Source organism: Kwoniella shandongensis, chromosome 6 (assembly GCF_008629635.2).
Source record: "Kwoniella shandongensis chromosome 6, complete sequence".
In the NCBI taxonomy this organism is placed as follows: domain Eukaryota; kingdom Fungi; phylum Basidiomycota; class Tremellomycetes; order Tremellales; family Cryptococcaceae; genus Kwoniella; species Kwoniella shandongensis.
In genome coordinates, this window is record NC_089292.1 from 295,661 (window position 1) to 316,221 (window position 20,561).

Below are 20,561 nucleotides of genomic sequence, written 5' to 3' on the forward strand. Positions count from 1 at the left end.
GTGATGGCAAGATCCACATCGACACTCCCTTCTCCCGAATGTTGGGAAAGCCTCCTATCATGGTCGCTGGTATGACACCCTCCACAGTCGGCGCCAACCTTGTGTCCGCCACACTCAACGCCGGTTTCCACATCGAGCTTGCCGGAGGAGGTCATTACAACGCCAAAGCTCTTCGTGCCAAGGTTGCTGAGATTCAACGACGCACTCAACCTGGTGTTGGTATCACACTTAACGCCCTGTACATTAACCAGCGTCAATTCTCCTTCCAATTCCCTCTTTGGCAAGAGATGCGTCGAGAGGGTCTTCCCATTGAGGGCTTCTGTGTTGCCGCCGGTATCCCTAGTTCCGAGAAGGCCACCGAGATCATCTCGGCCCTCAAGGCAGCGGGTATTAAGCACGTCTCTTTCAAGCCCGGATCTGTTGAGGGTCTTCGACAAGTCGTCAACATCGCTGCAGCGAACCCCGACTACCCTATCATCCTTCAATGGACCGGTGGTCGTGCAGGTGGACATCACAGTTGTGAAGACTTCCACCAACCTATCATCTCCACTTACGCTTCCATTCGACAGAACCCCAACATTAGCTTGATCGCTGGTTCCGGTTTCGGTGGCGCCGATGACGTCTGGCCTTAGTGAGTAATTCTCGCTTCTTGACAGTACAAATAAGCTGATTCTTCGCGCGTAGTATCTCCGGTGATTGGTCAGTCAAGTTGTTCAACTTGCAGCCCATGCCTTTCGACGGTGTCCTCTACGCCAGTCGAGTCATGGTCGCCAAGGAAGCAGACACCAGTCCTTCCGTCAAGCAACTCATCGTTGAAGCTCCCGGTGTGGATGACGCTCAATGGGAAGGTACCTACGACCGACCTACCGGTGGTATCCTCACAGTTCGATCCGAGCTCGGAGAGCCTATCCACAAGATCGCCACCCGCGGTGTCAAGCTCTGGCGAGAGTTCGACGACACTGTCTTCGCTTTGGCTCGTGAGAAGCGTGCAGCTTGGTTGGAGAATAAGAAGGACTACGTTATCGACCGTTTGAACAAGGACTTCAACAAGCCCTGGTTCGGTGAAAAGGCCGACGGTACTGTTGTGTCCGATCTTGCTAAAATGACCTACGAGGAAATCGCCCGACGAATGGTCCGTCTCATGTACGTCGCTAAGCAAGAGCGATGGGTCGACGTCTCCCTCCGAAACCTTGTTGGCGACTGGCTCCGACGAGTCGAGGAGCGATTTGCCGGTGTTGACGGCATCCGCACCAAGGAGTCTTTGCTCCAATCATTCTCGTCTCTCGACAAGCCATTCCCAACTCTCGACAGCTTCTTCGGATCTTACCCTCGAGCTAAGTCACAGCTTGTCAATGCTGAAGACAAGGCCTACTTCCTTGCCATCTGTCAACGACCCGGTCAAAAGCCCGTTCCTTTCATTCCTATCCTTGACAACACCTTCGAGGTTTGGTTCAAGAAGGACTCTCTATGGGCTGCCGAGGACATCGATGCTGTGTTTGACCAAGATCCTCAGCGAGTCTGTATCTTGCAAGGGCCTATGGCCGTCAAGCACTCAAAGGTCGCCGACGAGCCTATCAAGGACCTTCTTGGTAACATCGAAGGTCTTCTTGCTAAGAAGATCCTCGAATCGCAATATGGCGGTGATGAGTCTAAGGTCCCTGTGATCGACTACATCGGAGCCAAGCCCGGTTCGCCCAAGGCCGGTCTCGTGTCTGAGGCTGTTTCCGACGACACTCGAACTCTCAAGGTTGGCAAGAATGTTCCTGGTCTCGAGGACTGGCTCGAAGTTGTCGCCGGTCCCAACGTCAGTTGGCTCCGTGCTGCCCTTACATCGGTCAACGTTGTTCAGGGAGCTGGTTACATCAGCAACCCCTTCAGACGAATCTTCACACCTCGTGCTGGTCAGACCGTGGTGATCAAGACTACCGGCGAGCAAGTCACTTCAGTCTCTCTGTACGGTAGCGCTCGATCCTTCGGTCCTCATCCTGCGGACTTCAAGGCGGTCAACCTTACTTTTGACCCTGCCACGAAGAACATCACCTTGGTAATGAATGAGGAGCGACGCGGTTCGACGGTTCCTCTTCACTTCGCCTTCCAGTACAAGCCTGAGCAAGGCTATGCTCCGATCCACGAAGTCGTCGATGGCAGGAACAACAAGATCAAGGACTTCTACTGGCGATTGTGGTTCGGTGACAAGGAGACTCTTCCTACCCTTGCTCTCGACACTACTTTCACTTGCGGTGAGACTGCTATCGATGCCGAAGCCGTCCAACGATTCTGCGATGTTGTTGGCAATCAAGGAGAAGCATTCAAGGCCTCAAGGAACGAGAAAATCTTGGCTCCTATGGACTTTGCTATCGTCCTCGGATGGCAGGTGAGTTACAGCAAAAGGTTACAACGCTGATAATTAGTCTATCATGAAAGCTATCTTCCCCTCCGACATCGATGGTGACTTGCTCAAGCTTGTCCATCTTTCAAACGGCTTCCGGATCATGGATGGTCTCCCTCCTCTTCGAGCTGGTGACTCATGCTCCGCTGAGGCTCGTGTTGTCTCTGTGATCAACAGCGACAGCGGAAAGACCGTCAAGGTGAAGGGATACGTTCTCCGAAAGGGCGAACCCGTCATTGAGGTCACTTCTGCTTTCCTCTACCGAGGCAAGTTTACCGACTACGAGAACACCTTTGAGACTATCGATGAATCCGACTACGTTGTTGAACTCACCAAGCCTACTTCCGTTGGTATTCTCCAAGCCAAGCCTTGGTTCGAGTGGGATGACGATTCGGTCCCTCTTGAAGCCGGTACTACACTGACTTTCAAGACAAAGTCCGAGCTTCGATACAAAGACAAGACTACTTTCAGCTCCGTCAAGGTCACTGGTGCTGCCTTCATCCGAAGCAGTACTAAGCAGCTTGTCCAGGTCGCCACTGTCGACTACGAGGCCCACAACTTGCACGGAAACCCCGTTGTCGAGTACCTTAAGCGACACGGTAACCCTATCGGTCTCCCTGTCCCTCTCGAAGGTGGCTACTCACTCATCGAGGACCCTACCAGCGCAGTCTTCACCACTCCCTCGACCAACGAGCCTTACTCGAAGATCTCTGGCGACTTCAACCCCATTCACATCAACCCATACTTCTCCGACCTCGCCTCTCTCCCGGGAACTATCACTCACGGAATGTGGTCGAGTGCCGCTGCCCGAAAGTATCTCGAGACTGTTGTGGCCGACAATCACCCTGAGCGAGTCATGTCTTACGAGGTTGGTTTCGTGGGGATGGTCTTGCCCGGTGATGACATCCAAGTCAAACTCACTCATGTGGCGATGCGAGACGGCAGAAAGGTTGTCAAGGTTGAGGCGTTCAACCAACGAGGCGAGAAGGTGATCGACGGTACTTCCGAGGTTCTCCAACCTCCAACTACCTACGTCTTCACTGGTCAAGGTTCGCAAGAAGTCGGTATGGGTATGGAGCTTTACGCCAACTCCCCCGTCGCTCGTGCCGTCTGGGACGCAGCCGATGCTCACTTGGGCTCCACCTACGGTTTCTCCATTGTCGATATCGTCAAGAACAACCCTAAGGAGCTCACAATCCACTTTGGTGGTATCAAGGGTCAAGCCATTCGACAACGATACATGGACCTTACTTACGATACTATCGATGAAAGCGGTAACTTCAAGACCCTCCCTCTCTTCGGTGACATCGACCTGTATACCACCAGCTACACCTTCTCTCACCCTCAAGGTTTGCTCTTCGCTACTCAGTACACTCAAATCGCTCTTGTTGTGACCGAGAAGGCCGCATTTGACGACATGAAGGCCAAGGGTCTCGTCGACAGGAACGCTGCTTTCGCCGGTCACTCCCTTGGAGAGTACTCAGCTTTGGCTGCCATCGCCGACATCCTTCCCATCTCGTCTCTTGCCGACGTCGTGTTCTTCCGAGGTATTACCATGCAACGGGCCGTCAAGCGTGACGCTACCGGTAAATCTCAGTACGCGATGATGGCTGCCAACCCGTCTCGAGTTGGCAAGTCGTTCAACGAGCTCGCCCTCCGAGAGATCGTTGACACCATCAGCAAGCAGAAGGATATCCTCCTTCAAATCGTCAACCTCAACGTTGCCAACCAGCAATATGTCTGTGCTGGTGAGCTTCGAGCGTTGGCTGCTCTCACAAACGTTCTCAACATGCTTAAGGTCCAGAAGATCGACTTGGAGAAGTTGAGCACCATGATGAGCGTCGATGAGTTGAAGGAGAAGCTCTCAGAGATCATTGATGGCTGTTGGGACATGGTTATCGAGAAGGAGAAGAAGGACGGTGCTGTAATCCTTGACCGAGGCTTCGCGACTATCCCTCTCCCCGGTATCGACGTTCCCTTCCACTCGCGATACTTGTGGCCTGGAGTTTTGTCATTCCGAAACTACCTTGTCAAGAAGATTGACCCCTCTCAGCTCAACCCCGATCGATTGATCGGCAAGTACATCCCCAACTTGATGTGAGTGTGTTGACAAGTTGTCCTTGTGATCTTTCACTGATAATAATTCTCCTATATAGCGCCGAGCCCTTCGAGGTCAGCAAGAGCTACGTCCAGAAGATCTACGACCAAACCAACTCGCCCAGGTTGGAGGCCGTTCTCAACAACTGGGAGAAGGAGTCTTGGGACTCTGCTGGTCAACGACAACGATTGGCTTACAACATCTTGACCGAGTGTCTTGCTTACCAGTGAGTACACTGAACACCCCCGTTGCTGCACGATTGCTAACTCTGCACAGATTCGCTTCTCCCGTGCGATGGATCGAGACACAGGATGTTCTATTCACTTTCGCCAACTTCGAGCGACTCATTGAAGTTGGTCCTAGTCCAGTTCTTTCGGGTATGGCCACGCGAACACTCAAGGCCAAGTACGAGGCGCAAGACGGTGCAACTTCGCTCCAACGAAACATCTTGTGTCACGCGAAGAACCAGAAGGAGGTGTACTACGCCTTCGAGGACGCCGCCGAGGAGGAAGCTGCCCCCGCAGCATCGTCTGCCCCTGCTCCGGCAACTTCATCAGCCCCTGCTCCCGTTGCGGCCCCTGTTGCCATGGCTGCACCTGCTGGTCCTGCTGCCGCCGCTGTTGATGACGTCCCTCCCAAGGCTGTTGACACCGTTCGAGTCATTGTCGCCCAGAAGCTCAAGAAGCAAATCGGTGAGGTCCCTCTCAGCAAGTCTCTCAAGGAACTTTCTGGTGGTAAATCAACACTACAAAACGAAATCCTTGGTGACTTGCAAGTCGAGTTCGCTTCCGCACCTGAGAAGGGTGAAGACCTTCCTCTCGACGAGCTCGGTGCTGCTCTCAGCGTTGGCTACTCGGCCCTTGGTAAACACGCCATGGCTCTTACCAACCGAATGATCGCTTCCAAGTTCCCTGGTGGTTTCAACATCTCAGCTGCTCGTGCTCACCTCAACAAGCAATGGGGTCTTGGTCCTCTTCGAACCGACTCTGCCTTGTTCTTTGGTATATTAAACGAACCTGCTAAGCGTCTCGGTTCCGAAGCTGAAGGCAAGGCTTTCCTCGACGGACTCGCTCAGAGCTACGCTGCTTACAGCGGTATCAGCTTGTCTTCCGGTGCTGCCGCTGGAGGTGGTGCTGGAGGTGCTGGAGGTGGCGCCGTGATGAACTCGGAGGAGTTTGACGCGTTCGTGCTCAAGCAGCAAGAACAGGCCGAGAGGGAGATTGAGTTGTTGTCGAGGTACTTGGGCAAGGACCCTCGAGCGGGTGAGAAGAAGGCCGATACTGAAAAGGTGAGTGACGGAGTTTAGGCATCAATATGAGAAGGCCACGTGCTGATTTGTTTAACCTTCTAGGCCACCAACGAGGAGTTGCAAGCCAAACTCGATGCCATCAAGCTCGAGCACGGTGATGCGTACTTGGACGGTATCGCTCCGGTGTTCTCTGCTCTCAAGGCGAGAACATTCGACTCTAGTTGGAACTGGGTCAGACAATCTTCGATCTCACTGTTCTACGATATCATTCACGGTGAACTGGATCCCAGCACTGTTTTCCAGGATGAGTCGTGAGTTTTCCTTCGTTCAAGATCTCTCCCTGTGAGTAAAGCTGACTTCCTTTGTTATAGACGATTCCGATCGAGTGCATGAGACGATATAGAATCAAGTTAGTTGGCGTGATAGAGATTGAAGTAGTGCTACGATTTCATGATTGGCTTGGCTTTTGGTTCTGGTTCTGGTTCTGGTTTGATGATTTTACACCATATTTTCTCCCTCTTCTTCTTTTCTTATGTCGCATAGATACATTCTCCTTTCCCGTTTTCCTTTGTACAAAAAATAATTTTGGAGCAAGGTGCAAGACCAGCATGCATGGTTCATGATAGTTTATATCATTACTTGGCAGGCAATTTGCCACCGAACTTTCCAGCTTCCAGGTAACCTCCACCGCCACGCGTCGTCGGTTCGTCACCGCGAGCGAATGGAAAGGGAACGAAGTGAATGACTGATTATTATTGCTGACATTGTCAAGTATCAACATACGATATACACTACTGATCAAATTGAGAGAGCAACAAGGTGGACAGTACGATGTCTGATCCACTAGCTCCTGCACCTGCGACAGAAGAGCGTGTTCAAGTGGACGAGAAGCCGGTTCAGGCGACGCAGGAGATGCTACCGCCGTCAGCCGGGTCCGAAGGGGCGAAGCAGGATATCAAGGTGTATAACCCTGCGGAGGGCTCGACGTCTGCGCTCAAAGATGGCGATACAGGTGAGTGCTCGATGCAATCAGCCAAATGTATCGAAGACAAAGTTACTGATGCGTCTCCTATCGATCCATCTTCCTGTCCATCGTACCAATCACCCTGACCGCCCCTCCCCACTTTTATACCTCACCTTTACACTTTGTTTCCTTGACCTTCCCTCCCTCACCTGACAATCAATCTGTATTCGTTAACAGACTCTCTCCCCGAATCATTCTTCGAGCCGACCTTGTCCGACGTCCAAGCGCATCACGCATCTGTCTTGGCTCGTTCCAGACGATTGAATGAAGCGCCGTTATTGACTAGTAAATATAGAGAGGCGGAGAGGGGGGAGAAGGAAAGAGCAAAGAAGGAGAGATGGCCTAATGTGAGTTTTGGTGTTTGTCAGAGTGAGGCAGGTCGCAGTGCGGCAGCTCAGCTGGAGCGTTTGGCGTTGAGGTGCTCTGTTCGAGTGTGAGAAGATGGAGGTGATGAGGTGGGATGGTAAATGCACGGGAGCGGGAGATGGTTGAGCTACTGGCATCTTGGAGGAAACGGCGCTTCTGAAAAGTCATATCCCTTCCCACGACTTGCCCGACCAGGAGAACCTGAATCGTTGGCTCGGGTACATGGAGAATGATCAAGGAAAATGCTATGGGGGAGACTGCACAAATAACAGCGAGACGGTCATGCTTGACGAGAACAATCAGCGAGAGCTCAAACTGACTGTTCCCTTTGATTCCTGCTTGCTTTTAGACAACGATCCGGATAAAGTTCTCGGACGGTACGATGATTCAGAGTGTTTTCCCAAGTTCGAGTCCGTGAGTGGGAGCTTCTTCAAGCGATCAAGGTGTATCCGCTATTAGCTAATACGACCTTTCTGTGAACAGGATACAACCGGTTTACGCATTCGTCAGATCGGCTCTGGCTGACGAGGTGAAATCGAAGGGGTTCATCTTATGTAGGTTGAGGTCACTGTACTACTCTGCCTCCTGCGTCTCGGGTCGATTGGAGATCTGCGAGCTAATATGTATTCGTCGTTCACACAGGGCAACCACCTCGTAATCAGTATCCTGAGAAACCACCCCCACCTCCACCCCATCAATCCAAAAAACCCACTTATCCCGGTGCCAAAACGTCCATCATCCCTCCTGCCAACTACGGTCTGGTAAGAGGATCAATCGTTCAGGGTTTACAAGGTGGGATGGGGGGTGATGAGACTTTGTATGAGTTGGGATTGGTACCGCAGAGTGTTTTGATGATAAAGTGGGATGAGGAGGAATTGAATGGTGAGTGAATAGGATAAAACTGTATGCTTCATTTGGAGAAGAGGGAATCCGGTCGTCTTGGACCAAGGGGCACACATGTTGTCTGACAGTATTGTTGAAGTCTGGCTTCATGACGGAGTGCTGATACACCAATGTCGTTCGCAGCGAGCGGATATCCCGCACCAATACGCGACGAGCTCAAACAGAAGAGCGAGCCATTACCGCCCACTGTGCCAAAAGAGCGAGAATCGGCCTCAAGCACATCTGCAGGAGGTCCTCCTGCGACAGGTGGCACAAAGCCTGGCGAGAAGAAGATACCCAAGTGAGTGTGGCACGGAACGCGGCAAGACGTGTACTGATGTTACACAATCGTTGCGTAGATGGTTACAGAAGGGGTTGATGAAGAAGAAGTAACAGAATAGTTGTAATTTATATATGCATAAGTCCCGTCATCCATCATATACCATATCGATCACCATACCCCTGTGCGAGCTCGATTGCCGTTCTACGAAGATGTATCTGCACAAGACCATCATTAGCAATCATCCATGTTGCCCGTGTGTAAGGACAGAGGATACCCATCACGCTCAGGCCCACTTACAGAAGAAATAATCGTCTACGAGGGGTAAATAACCCTCCATCAACTCGCCCACCAAGCCAAGAAGGGGTATCCTCTCCAAGTCGTTTACCACACTCATGACTTTTGGTCTTGTCCATCCTATCCACATTGGACCGGTCAAGAATGTCCTCATGGCCAGTCTCCGATCTTGGGTCGCGTAATGTGATAGCAGAAGCGGTGTAGTCTTTATGTTGCGAGAACGGAAGTGACGGGCGAGAAGGGAGAGAAGGAGGGGGATGAGGTATGGTGGGAGGGAACGGGAGAGTGTGGGAAGGGAAGTGGGCCTATATCTGGTCGAAGAGGGTTGTCGCTATCGAGTCGAGTTGGAGATGTCAGTATGACGATAGACACAAGCGAACATGGGAATAGTGTCATATGAGTCTCCGAGAGAGACAAGTGATACTCACAGAAGCTCTGATCAAAAGTAACACAGAAACCAACCCCACCGAGCTACTCAATGCCTCTGCCAGATAAGCACTGCCTTTCAACCTCGGCACCAGATCTAATGGATGTTGTAAATGTGATTCTGGCAAGTTGCCAGCCATCGGGAAAAGATGTGATCGTAACGGCGCATAAGCTGCCAAAGATGGTGTGAGGGGTTTAGTTGGTGTCACTTCCGATCCGATTTGAGAGGGTATCGGGTTGAGGTTTGGCGGATCGAGGATTTCGGTGGGTAAGGTGGATAGATCAACTTCCCTCTGAGGAGTAGGTGGGGAGAGGACAGGTCTTGAAGTGATCCGTAAGATGATCAAACGAAGGAATGTTCTACACCAAACATGAACAAGACAAAGTATCAGTGACTCGACTCCGAGCTGTTCGTCGGTGAATTTGGCCAACTCGAAATAGATTCGATAGGATGTGTGGATGTTTGCTGGCCCGACACTCACTTCAACCCTTCTATACCCAATACGACTCTCCATCTCGCCCTTTCTCCAGCTTTACGTCTCAAAACCATCTCCACCAACAATTCCACATAACTCAAGGTCGTCAAAGCTCGACTCGCTCTTCTATAAAGCGCAGATTTGGCTGTCCAATATCGCGTATATCGAGCATGGTCAGATGGAGGAGGCAGTAGAGGTTGAGTACGGTTCAGGGTAGGTTGAGTAGCTGCGAGAGGGGGGAAGTTGGAAGGCGATGATTCTGACGAAGAGGAAGGGGAAGATAGCCGCGGGGTGAATGGGTGTGGGGGAAGTGAGAGTGAGGGAGAAAGATGATGTGAGAGGATCGTATCGTGATAACTCGATACAAGGGACAGTAATGCGTACACTGTCAAAGCAAAAGCACAGAAATTAGTAGTTTCCTCCTGTCTTCTGACTAGTAATTTGTTTTCCACTCACACCCTTCCGAGGCAACTTCGGCATCTTCGAATCGACCAGGTAGTAACCACGTCACATTCGACAAGGCTGACTCGATCGTCTGTACAGTCGAGAGATTCGACAGGAGAAGAGAGTGGTATGCGCTGAGCGGGGACATGTTGAAACGATCACTATCACTTAAAGACTATGTCGGTATGGTGCGGTCAGAGGATGGGATGTGTAGGCGATATTGTCGAGTTTAGCTGAGCTGGCAAGGTTCAATGTCCAAGGTGGTCGGGTGCGATGTAGCTTGCCCGCGGTGTATGTGAGATTTGACAAACCGTTATGTCGATATTGTCCAGCCAGGCGCAGTACTTTCTAGCTTGTTCGTTGCAGACAGCGAAGGAGAAAATGCACTACCGAGATGAAAGGGGATGTAAAACAGAAAGACGTTTGAGGTGACAAACAGTGAGCAGGGAGTGAGCAAAGTGATTGATACCCGGCGAGGAATGAGTTGCGTTTACCCGGTCATATCATCGTCACCAAACGGAAATTTTGACTCCGTTAGCTTGATTCAACCCTTTCACTTCAGTTCATCAGAACATCAAATAACTTCCTGGCATCGATACACGAGTCAGCTTCAACAATCCCAGCTAGATACGGAGCTGTTCATACATATTTATTGTGAAGTTGAAGATCTATCGAAAATGGCCAAGAAAGCTTCTTCCTCTTCCGCTATCGCTTCTGGCTCGAAAGCTGCCAAAACACAATCTACGACGACGACGACGACGACGACGACGACGACATCCATCGACGATATCTTTGCTGCTCCGAAAAAGGTCAAAGCTGTGGTGAATCCAATATCATCAAATACAGCGAGTGGAGATTCGAAAAAGGAAAAGACGAAGAAGAGCGAGCTAAATCTGGTCGCTTCATCAAGTACGGACGGTGGTGATAAGAAGAAGAAAAAGAAGAAGATGAAAACAGTCGCTTCTTTCGATCCTGATCTACCTGAGCCATCAACAGAACCGACTACGAGAAAGGTGATAGAAGTAGTGGACCCATCATCGCTCCCTCCTCCCTCTGCTGCGCCGGCTGCGATAGCAGTACCAGCTGGTGCGAGTGGGAAGGGGAAAGGGAAATTGATAGATCAGAGTAAAGGGAAAGGAGTGAAGAGGGATAGGAAGGATGATGAAGAGGATGAGATGTTCAGAGATTCAAGAGGTGAAGGACCTAGTGAGTGGAACATTCCTATCCGGCCATCAATATCGGAGTGTGTCTCTGCTCGGTGTGTCGTGGAGAGATACTGTCACAACCGTACATGATGAGATACTCGTCCCTGTATTGGAGATCATACAGTGCTTTTAGCTGACCCCGCTCTTTCTCTCGCAGGACGAAAGACCGAAGAAGGATTCTTGATATACAAAGAAGCAGAGCTCCAAATCGATCCAGAAGCAGGCGGTGAGTAAACCGTTCCCCTGTGCTAAGTACACGTCCGTTCACTCGCTGATCTCGTTCATCGCGATATAGGTACACCGCTCTGTCCATTCGATTGTGATTGCTGTACGTTCATTACGTGCCCGCTCACATCACTGCAGCACTGACTCTTCCTTCTTAGGCTTCTGAAACGACGAAGATTCCAGCATCGTATCTCATGTCAACATCGTTATATACTCGTGTATGTATATGTAATCCTCCATCCTTAAAATCGTAAAATCGTGTTTTGCAGATCCGCCTTCCGATATCCGAAAGCTCCGTGTATGGCTCTGATATTGTGTTGTGATTATAACCAAGTTATCCTAGATGCTTCTTATCCCGCCTAGTTGTTTCCTACGGCCTCCACCACCTCTTCTTTCCCTTTCTCCCACCATCCATCACTCCTACTCTCAATCCTAGCGCTTTCCAATCCTCTTCATCCTTACTCTCCTTTAATCCCAACACCACTCTCCCCTTCTCGCTTCGAATCACCAATTTACTGTGCTCCCCTCTACCATGCGACATAAATCCACCCGCAATCTGATCGAGAATCTCGCTCTGATCTTCTCTGAAGGAACCGGGAATGTAACGCTCGATTCTCTTGGTGGCTGTGTGCTCAATCGACGACGCATAGCGAGGATCGCGTGATAGTGCAAGGGGGACCATGAAGGTCGTGTACAAGGAGGCGTAAGGGTTGGCGAGCGGTTTCAGTAGTGGACCAAGAATAGATAAAAATACGGGCGGCTGATTGGGCGAGGTGATGTGGATTGGCCCGATGAAATTCTCGGGTCTACCAGTGCATCATTAACGATCATTAGCTCCTCTCCCTACGGATGAGATCGTCGAAATCAGCTTACAGTAATACCAAAACATCGCCTGTTCTGGTATCAATCCTCAAATCAATCTGCCTTTCGTTATCCAATTCGACCTGTGACGACAGTTAGCCCAATTCTTATAAATGGTCACTGCTTATGATCACTCACGATGTCCACTTTGATCCCTCCACTTTTACTGACCACCTCAACCCTTGCCTTCTTCCTGCCTTTGTCCTTGCCCCATCCATCCCCTCCGGCATTTATCACTCCGACACCCAATTCCACACCACCGTGCTCGCTGATGAACCTCCCATCGGGACTGACGATCCAGTCCTTGGCCGCTTTCGCGAGTCCATCTATCGGAGCACCGATCGTTGTGTTGTACAACGTCTTTGGTCCGCTTGCTACGCCCGATAAAGCTACGTTGGCGATATTCGTCACCTGATGTGGGACATTCACGATTGTTTGTCGAAGAGTAGGGTCGAGGTAGTGGGTTGACCAGATGGGAGTCTTATCAGTTGAACGAAGGAAGACCTCTTTCTCTGCTTCGGGCCGAGGTGGACGAGATGCGGTCGTTGCGGCGGACATGTACGAAGGTTCGGATGTCAAAGTGGGAGGGAACTCTGGTGCACCTTGTGGAAGCCCTGTAGAGCCTCCATGCACAGTTGAGGATGACGATGCACTGGGCCCTGCATGTCCGATCGAGCTTCCAGCTTGTGAGTTGAAGATACCCGTACTTGACGTGGAAGGCCCGCCCATCTCGGTCGTGGAGGAAGTGACTGTACGATAACCCTGTTGTGGTCTTTGTTGTGTTCGTCGGGGAGGAAGGTTGGGCGGAGGCGCTGAAAGACTTGCGTACGCGTGTTGAGCGGAAGGTGCAGTGAGCGTGTCGGGAATCTGGGGTTTGTAATCGGGTCTGAACAAAACGAGTAAGGAAAATTAGCATTATCACCATCGTACAAAAGGTGACGGACGACGTTGGCCTTTGAAAGTGGAGGTGTCTAATTCGGATAAAGGGGTATTTAAGGTTAACTTGAGCGATACATACTCCCATTGTGGTGGTTCCTATTTATATGCCATAGAGTCAGCTTTGTACCGCCCAGCTCATCGCACATCGTGAAGAGTACTGACAGGTACGGGAATGTTGGTGGGCACAGCTGGCAGCGCTCTTCGTTTGCCTCGTCCACGACCATCACCTTCGATCCACTCGTGTTGACCTTGCCATGGGGTGTCTCGGTCAACTCCGATGTCCGATTGTGATCTTCGCATAGTCATAGGCGGCGGCGATGGTTTCGATGAAGCCATTGAAGGCCGTTGTGAAGGCAACCTGGGTGGGAGTTGCGGTTTGAAGGTCGAACTTGGGATCCTGGCAGGTCGAGCAGGTGGAGAAGGAGGAACAGGAACAGGTGATCCCGGAACTGGAGATAAGAGGGATTGTTGGTGTACCTGTTGTGCCGCTTTGTGCAGTGGCGATCCAGGTGGAGTAAGAGTATGTCCAGCGCCGATACCTGCAAAGTTACCATCGTCCGTCATGGGAGGTGGTGGTATAGGGATATCGGACATTGATCTAGCATGAGGGTTGTCGCCCGCTCGAAGTTTATGCGACAAAGTAGACCCGGTTCCGGTCCCCGTGATCGAAGTATCGTGTGTCTCGGTGCTTAGTCCGCCAAAACTCGACTGTGACGGATGAGATATCGAAGAGACATTTGAGGATGTTGGTAGACCCAGCGAGGCTTGATATGCCGCAGTGAGAGCATCTCGGTCAAATGAGAGCGGTTGGTATTCCGACAAGGAGAGAGAGCGAGGTCGTTGACTTGGTGATCGAATGGGAAGGGAGTGGGAGAGATGGTTGTTGTATTGGACAGCCATCGTGGAGAACTAGGGAGTCACTATGTTTTCATTGAGGATGTGAGAGGTGAGATGCAAGTCAGAAATGGTATGCGAGGTGAAGAATGGTGTGAATGGGCATAGTGATATTTTAGGTGGTCAGTCTCTCAGAGTGATCGACGTCATAGTGCAAATCACCGGGGCTCCAGCAAGAAATGGAGTTACGTTAGCAGAGTCGTACGCGTTTAAAGTAGTCTGAACGCCGAGATTGAAGTCATGTCTGGGAATAGATGAATAGATTGATGTGCAAGGGCAGCAGCATGTTCGTGTTGCTACTTGTGTTTGAGGTGATATGCTCATGATGAGGATGCGAATCGGGGATAGAGTATTCCCAAAGCCAGGGCTGGGTCTACGCTAGGACCCCTGTTCACTGGAGCCCTGCAGCCAAAGACACAGTGAGTATACCTCGTCGTGAATTGATCAATTGGTTGTTCTGAATCGACATACTCACTCTGATAGTCTTTGAAGTTTTGCGATGAGATATGATGTACAGCTTGGCTTAAACGAATGTAGAAGAGGAAAACATGACTTTCGGACATACGATGTCGTCCCTACAATGCCCGATATGGATGATCTGTGCGCTGATCAAGGAAGGGCACAGCACGCACTGACGCACTCACCCACAGTGACCCCGTCATCTCCATCACACATCACACATCATGCTGTCCTCGCCTTCTGTTACCTTCTCATTCTCTCCTTTACTTACTCCTGTGTGACTATGACGGATGCTAACAGCCACAAGTGCCCTTTTGACGATTCTCAGCTTCCAGACGACACACCCAACAACGGTCAGGACTTCGAGATTAGAGGTGCGGGGCGCTTAGAGACCCCTAGTAGTGAGTGCGCCCGCACACCATCTATGATGGAAGACTTACCGAAGACTCTCACCAAGCAGCACAATGTATCCATCCGAGTCCAATCGTTTTCACCAACACGCCTCTCTTCCTGACACAGCACTCCCTCATCCTCTCGATCCGAACTGGCGATTTCCCTTGCATCCCATTACTGCTCCTTCTAGACCTCAGCCCATCGTACACCGAACAGTATCATACGATCCTTCTCAATCTTACAACACACGGTCGGCGGTGCCGAGCGATATGAGCACCGCTTCCAGTCTTACTCGTCGTAACGCTACAGTTTATGGTAATCCCGATTTCCCTTCTGTCAGTAACCGTCATGAAGGTAGACAGCAGCACGAGGGAAGAGCGGCACTCGGAATCAACCTAGCTGGCCCACTCACAGGCACTCATCTGCCCCAACGACGAGACGCTCCACCACATCTCTCTCAACCACAATATAATCAACATCTCGCTCCGATGCAGGGACCACCACCACTCCCAGCCGTTATATCCCGCTCGAGGACATTCGACAACTCAGCTTCAGCTCGACCACTTGTAACCCAAACCTACACAGCTGGTCCCCCCAGGTCCTCCCCACTTCACATGTCAGCGGTTCGACCTCTGCCATTGAGACAAGGATCCGCGTCACCCGCACAATCCATCGTATCGGCGCCATACGACGATCGTGAAGTCATTCGTATCGAGAGAAGTGTAACATCTCTCTCGCCAAACCTCTCGGAGGGGAGACATGAGCTGCCAGATAGGCAGTACAGGGGATTGCGAGGGAGGATAGGTGGACCACCGAAAGCTGTATTAGGAGGACCTGGTGGTAAGACATTTGATGAGATGATGGAGGACAAAGAAAGAAAGGCAAGACAAGTATCATCGCCGTCGTCAGCTATTGTCAACACCACCAACGCATCAAGGGATAACATTCCAGCAACCGATACACCCTCACAGTTATCCAACCAGGAGATAGGTGGGAAATGGAAAGGTAATCTGATAGTCGTAAACCTTCCTCCAGAACGATACAGTCCACCAAACTCCCCCCCAAAGCCACTACCAGTCCCATCCGCCGATGACGACCACTGCGAGTCGCTACCACCAAAACCAAGGAAGGAAACATACCCTTGGCCCGCTATGCATCCACATCTTCCTCCGGAGGAGACACCTTTGCCACCTTCGCCTGTCACCTCTACTCATGAGGACATTGAACCTTGTCCAAGTGTCGACTCCACGGATGACAGAGCAGCTGAATCAGAAGTAAGAACGTGGGAAGGAAGGAAAGTATCAGTAGGTCTTCCCGATCCGGTTAGTTCGCCGATACCCATTACGGACTGATCAAATGCTGATGCGTGTTAGCAGGACGGCTGGGACAGATTGCGACTTACTCCAAGCTCAGCGGTAGAAGAACAGGTCTCAGAGCCCATATTCAACGAGGCCAGCGATGATAATGATGACGATAATCATTCCGTCGACAAAGTCGAGGTTGCAAGCTCTTCTAGTAGACCCGCTGATAGGTCCCTCGACCTGGACGCAACACCATGGGATGAGTATTCCGTCTCACCTACCAAGACAGAATCCATCGTCACAAGTCCAAGTGCGAAAGCTTTGGCAGCAGCGACAGACATCTTCGCGGTAGCTACCGGTAAAACTTCAGCGTTCAGCACTACGGTCATTACACCGACTACGGCGTCGACCCTCATCCCACATCCCAGTCTGCCGCCCAAACCGCAGACCCGGGACAATCCACAGCTCGCCACATCCTTCCCAGAACTTGCAGATCCTACGAAACGATCTTTCTCTGGTAAAGAGTTGGGAAACAGCGCTTTTCTGAAGAGACAACTCGGAGGTATACTCAGAGATCCGGTAGACAGAAAGAAGCGGTCTCGCGACCAGAATGAGGATAAGCTGGCTTGGGGCAACGAATCGTCTGCCCGGGAAGACCGAGCAGCAGAGATGGCAGACATTATCGTCCGCTCGGAGGCCACGGTAGGGGATGCTGAAACCCCTCATAACAGGCCCGAGGCGCACGATGAGATTGCTCAAAAAAATCCGGTGTCTACTGGAGATCCACCACCCGGCGCGGACGGCCATCGCCCTGACAACAGCGTGTCGTCAAACCCCCATTTCGTGGTAGGTTGAGATCCCTTTTGCCTGCACAGTGTACAGAAGTACTGATGATGTATCACACAGAGACCACCTGCTCTTGAAGAGGCAAGAAGAAAAGCCTTGGCGTCAAGGAGACCCCATCCCAAGCCATCCTCATCGATGCTTGTCGAGGATGTCTCCATCACGTCTAGCACCGACGAGGTCAAGGACGATGAATCGGCATCGAAATCCATAGACCCAGGCAGCAGCACTCGACCTGGCGAGGATAAGACTGGAGCGATACAAGGAGTGCCCGAATTAGGCTCTGCAATTGCGAATCCGTCATCGATCCGGAAGAAGCGCCTTCGACCTGATGCGCAGCCCTGGCAACCCCTTTCGACTCTGAGCACGATATCGAGCAACACAAACAGAGGAGCGTCGGTAGCAGCTCCCGAAGGATTGACAGGAGGGGCCAAACGATTACGCCCCACGGCTACGGTATTCGTACCTCCTGCTCTCAAAAGCGAGAGTATCAGATCAACGTCGGTCACAGATCGCGTTGACACCAGGCCGAGCGCTGTGCCGTTCGTGCAACCACAACTTGCGCGTTCTGAGGACTATAAAGACACGTCTTTCCGCTTCACGTTTCCTGTATCTTTAGGCAGCCATGATGCTCGCCGTGTGGTTGGCCACCAAGAAAGCAGTACCACTCTTCGACCTGCAGCAATGCCTTTCGTCCCGTTTAGGTTCGGTGTCACACTGCCGTCCCGGCCTTCCCTGTCTTCGCAAACATCGATAGAACCGATAAATCCACTCCCAATGTCTCGCAACCGAGAGACTAACAATCGAGCAGACTTCAACGGTACTAAAGAGGAGACTCTAGCGTCGCTACCGTCTAGTCAGGAGAGATTTGTACCCTCCAAAGGCTGCCACGACGATACTTCGCTATCGGATGCTTCAACCCCGGAGCTGAAAGCAGAGCCAAGAAGCTCTCCAGTTGTGCCCATGGGGCGAAATCGAGCAGATACCGTCGCATTTGGTCCGCCCGCTACTACGCCTGAGCCTCGCAAGCAAATGTCGCAAGATTTGGAGCCACGCATTTTCAATGTACCAGAGCCAACGGCTCAGCAGCCGGACCTGTATCTGGACAGGTCCACTGCTCCTAGCCCTGAACCTCACCAGGGAGGATCAGGAGGACGGTCACCACAAGTTGGTCTTGAAGTCAGTCCTGGCCTCGTGTATTTCGAGGACGATATTCCAGGAATGGTCTTGGATCGGCTGGGTGAGGATAGACTAGGCCATGAGTTAGGTAGTCCGAACAACCAAGCATCGCAAAGTGGGTTGAACAATCATATCCTAGTTGCGAAAGGCTGACGAGCTTGGACGTGCAGTCAACCTAAATCACGAACAGCAGAACGGTACGACCAATCCTATCTTGGAGAAGATCACAGCCATCTTGGAAGAACATTCACGCCTCCTTACTTCTTTACATGCTTCGACTCACCAGCTCTCAGATGAGAAAACGCAACCACAATCAACTAAAGAGCACGAAGTCGAGGAGACAAGATCTCGAGAACTGTTCACTGCTATCTTGACTGGACAACATGCCATTTTAACGAAATTCGACGATGTCGCTTCTACTCATCTCGAAGATCAAGGTACACTTCACGAGGCGATCATGGCTCTTCGAGCTGCAGAAGATGCAGCGGAACACCGTGCCCACGCGTCAAGGGATCAGCTGACATTGATAGGTGCGCTAGAAGCGCAACTGGAAGAGAGGGATGGAGCGGTGGAACTCAGCAAAAAGGAGAAGATGATGTTGGAAGAGGAATTGCTGCATGCAAGGATGGAGAAGGACCAGATGCGAGCACAAATGGAGAAACTGAAGAGGATCGTGGCAGATGCCGAAGTGGGAGGGAACAAAGTCAGAGGAGAGTCTGACAGCAACTCAGCGAGAGCTGTAGCAGCAGAGGAAGAAAGAGATGCGCTGGCCAAGGATGTACTGGAAGGCAGAATGGTTAGGGAGAAACTGGAGAAGGAACTGGAAGCTGTAAACGACCAAGTGAGCAATTTCAACGACCATGTATGGGGATCCATTCTCGGTTCCCTGACTTTACCAGGTGATGCGCTGACCAAGGAATCCATTCGCAGCTGATACAACAGCGAGACTCTACTGAATCGGCATTGGAGGCGAAAAGGACAGCCGTTGACGCTCTCAACAACGCAACGAAAAATTTCAGCACGGTTCGAGATGCCCTGACAGACGCTCATACGGAACTAGAGCATCTGCGTGCTGAGCGCCTGTCGTCTGAAGCCGATCGAAAGTTATTGCAATCACAGCGTGACTCCTTCGAATCCAGAGCTGAAGCGGCAGAAGCGAAATTACGACCCGAGCTACCAGCCGCAGCCTCGACCCTCGCAGAGTTAACATTGTCTAGCACGACATTCCAAGAAGAGGTGTTGGCTAGGATGGCCAAGTTGGATGAGAACATGCACGAGAGTATGGGAAGTCGCGTGAAGGAGTATGAGGCGGTGTTGGATAGGAATAGAGTGCTACAAGCGGAAGCGGACGAGTTGCGTGACAAGGTGAGCGGAAGGGGTACTGCTGTGTCCAGCAATGATCTGTAGAAGCTTCCTGCTGACAACAATTCGTTTCGTCTCTTGACACAGCTGCAATACTCCATTGAAGAGTTCAGTAAACTTCAGATATCCACCAATACGATGCTCCATTCCAAATCTGCCGAAATTGAAACCCTTTCGGCTCGAGTTCAGATTGTAAAGGAGAAAAGCAACGAAATGCAGACCGAAGCCAAGGAGTTGCAGGCTGATGTTGAGAGATTGAAAGAGGAGAAGATGAGATGGATCATCGTTGCCAAAGAACGAGAAGCGACCATACGAATGTCAGAGGTGCGTACAGTCTTTCTCGCACACCGCACCGCAGATATAACGCTCAATACTTGTTAATGCTGTAGATCCGGTTCCAAGCTCTAACGCAGGAGAATATCTACTGGCGACAATTCGCACTTGAGCATGATCGGAGGAGGTTCAAAGCGTATCTCGCTACAAAACCATTCCAGAGTGGAGGGTCGGATGTCTACCCCAGACCTAGATCGGAAATAGTCAAAGATGGAGATAAGCACGGTCCTGTCCAAACCGATGCTCGACCGAGGACGTCAAGTGATGTCACTGCCACGGTAGGAGACAGGAAGGATACAACCTCTTCGGATCTGGGCAGGAGTGTGAGTTCGTCGAGTACCGTCATCGATAATGAAGATCAAGGACATGGACTGGTAAGTAAGCCAGTCGCGGAACAACACGGTGGCGGGACATGGTGGAGTAAAGCGGATGTGGAGTAGGAGTAGAACATCAACTTGATGGTCTACTGTAGCAAGTGTCTACTGTATTTGGCGATAACGGAAATTGTCTGTCGGGAAGTAATTCAGCGTTAACTAAAACAAATGTTCATATAATATACGGAATGTTATGATTATATGACAATCACAAGTGTGGAATGATTTCATGAACTGCATTAAAGTACATCAAATATCGTAA

The 20,561-nt window shown here is 51.1% G+C and overlaps 6 protein-coding genes across 6 annotated transcripts; 4 read left to right on the forward strand and 2 right to left on the reverse strand.

Moving 5' to 3' along the window:
- Positions 1-38: 38 nt before the first annotated feature.
- CI109_103431 (uncharacterized protein) lies at positions 39-6,129 on the forward strand (the record flags this gene model as incomplete). The annotated part of the gene is made up of 7 exons (XM_065967296.1): positions 39-631; positions 685-2,374; positions 2,463-4,486; positions 4,546-4,713; positions 4,764-5,775; positions 5,839-6,047; positions 6,108-6,129. The coding sequence occupies 7 exons, from the start codon at positions 39-41 to the stop codon at positions 6,127-6,129; spliced, it is 5,718 nt and encodes a 1,905-aa protein (XP_065823368.1).
- A 438-nt stretch (positions 6,130-6,567) lies between these two features.
- Positions 6,568-8,401, forward strand: CI109_103432 (uncharacterized protein; the record flags this gene model as incomplete). Its single annotated transcript, XM_032005658.1, has 7 exons — positions 6,568-6,748; positions 6,938-7,107; positions 7,476-7,540; positions 7,610-7,680; positions 7,769-8,008; positions 8,153-8,309; positions 8,368-8,401. 7 exons carry the CDS (start codon positions 6,568-6,570, stop codon positions 8,399-8,401), a joined length of 918 nt encoding a protein of 305 aa, XP_031860147.1.
- A 91-nt stretch (positions 8,402-8,492) lies between these two features.
- CI109_103433 (uncharacterized protein) lies at positions 8,493-10,079 on the reverse strand (the record flags this gene model as incomplete). Its single annotated transcript, XM_032005659.1, has 5 exons — positions 8,493-8,506; positions 8,589-8,916; positions 9,014-9,371; positions 9,494-9,872; positions 9,944-10,079. The coding sequence occupies 5 exons, from the start codon at positions 10,077-10,079 to the stop codon at positions 8,493-8,495; spliced, it is 1,215 nt and encodes a 404-aa protein (XP_031860148.1).
- Positions 10,080-10,608: 529 nt separating this feature from the next.
- Positions 10,609-11,527, forward strand: CI109_103434 (uncharacterized protein; the record flags this gene model as incomplete). The annotated part of the gene is made up of 4 exons (XM_032005660.1): positions 10,609-11,137; positions 11,294-11,362; positions 11,432-11,464; positions 11,520-11,527. 4 exons carry the CDS (start codon positions 10,609-10,611, stop codon positions 11,525-11,527), a joined length of 639 nt encoding a protein of 212 aa, XP_031860149.1.
- Positions 11,528-11,731: 204 nt separating this feature from the next.
- CI109_103435 (uncharacterized protein) lies at positions 11,732-14,061 on the reverse strand (the record flags this gene model as incomplete). The annotated part of the gene is made up of 5 exons (XM_032005661.1): positions 11,732-12,167; positions 12,235-12,305; positions 12,361-13,108; positions 13,241-13,257; positions 13,324-14,061. The coding sequence occupies 5 exons, from the start codon at positions 14,059-14,061 to the stop codon at positions 11,732-11,734; spliced, it is 2,010 nt and encodes a 669-aa protein (XP_031860150.1).
- Positions 14,062-14,978: 917 nt separating this feature from the next.
- CI109_103436 (uncharacterized protein) lies at positions 14,979-20,365 on the forward strand (the record flags this gene model as incomplete). Its single annotated transcript, XM_032005662.2, has 7 exons — positions 14,979-16,229; positions 16,284-17,054; positions 17,115-18,345; positions 18,401-19,071; positions 19,161-19,595; positions 19,680-19,916; positions 19,982-20,365. 7 exons carry the CDS (start codon positions 14,979-14,981, stop codon positions 20,363-20,365), a joined length of 4,980 nt encoding a protein of 1,659 aa, XP_031860151.2.
- Between the last annotated feature and the right edge of the window lie 196 nt (positions 20,366-20,561).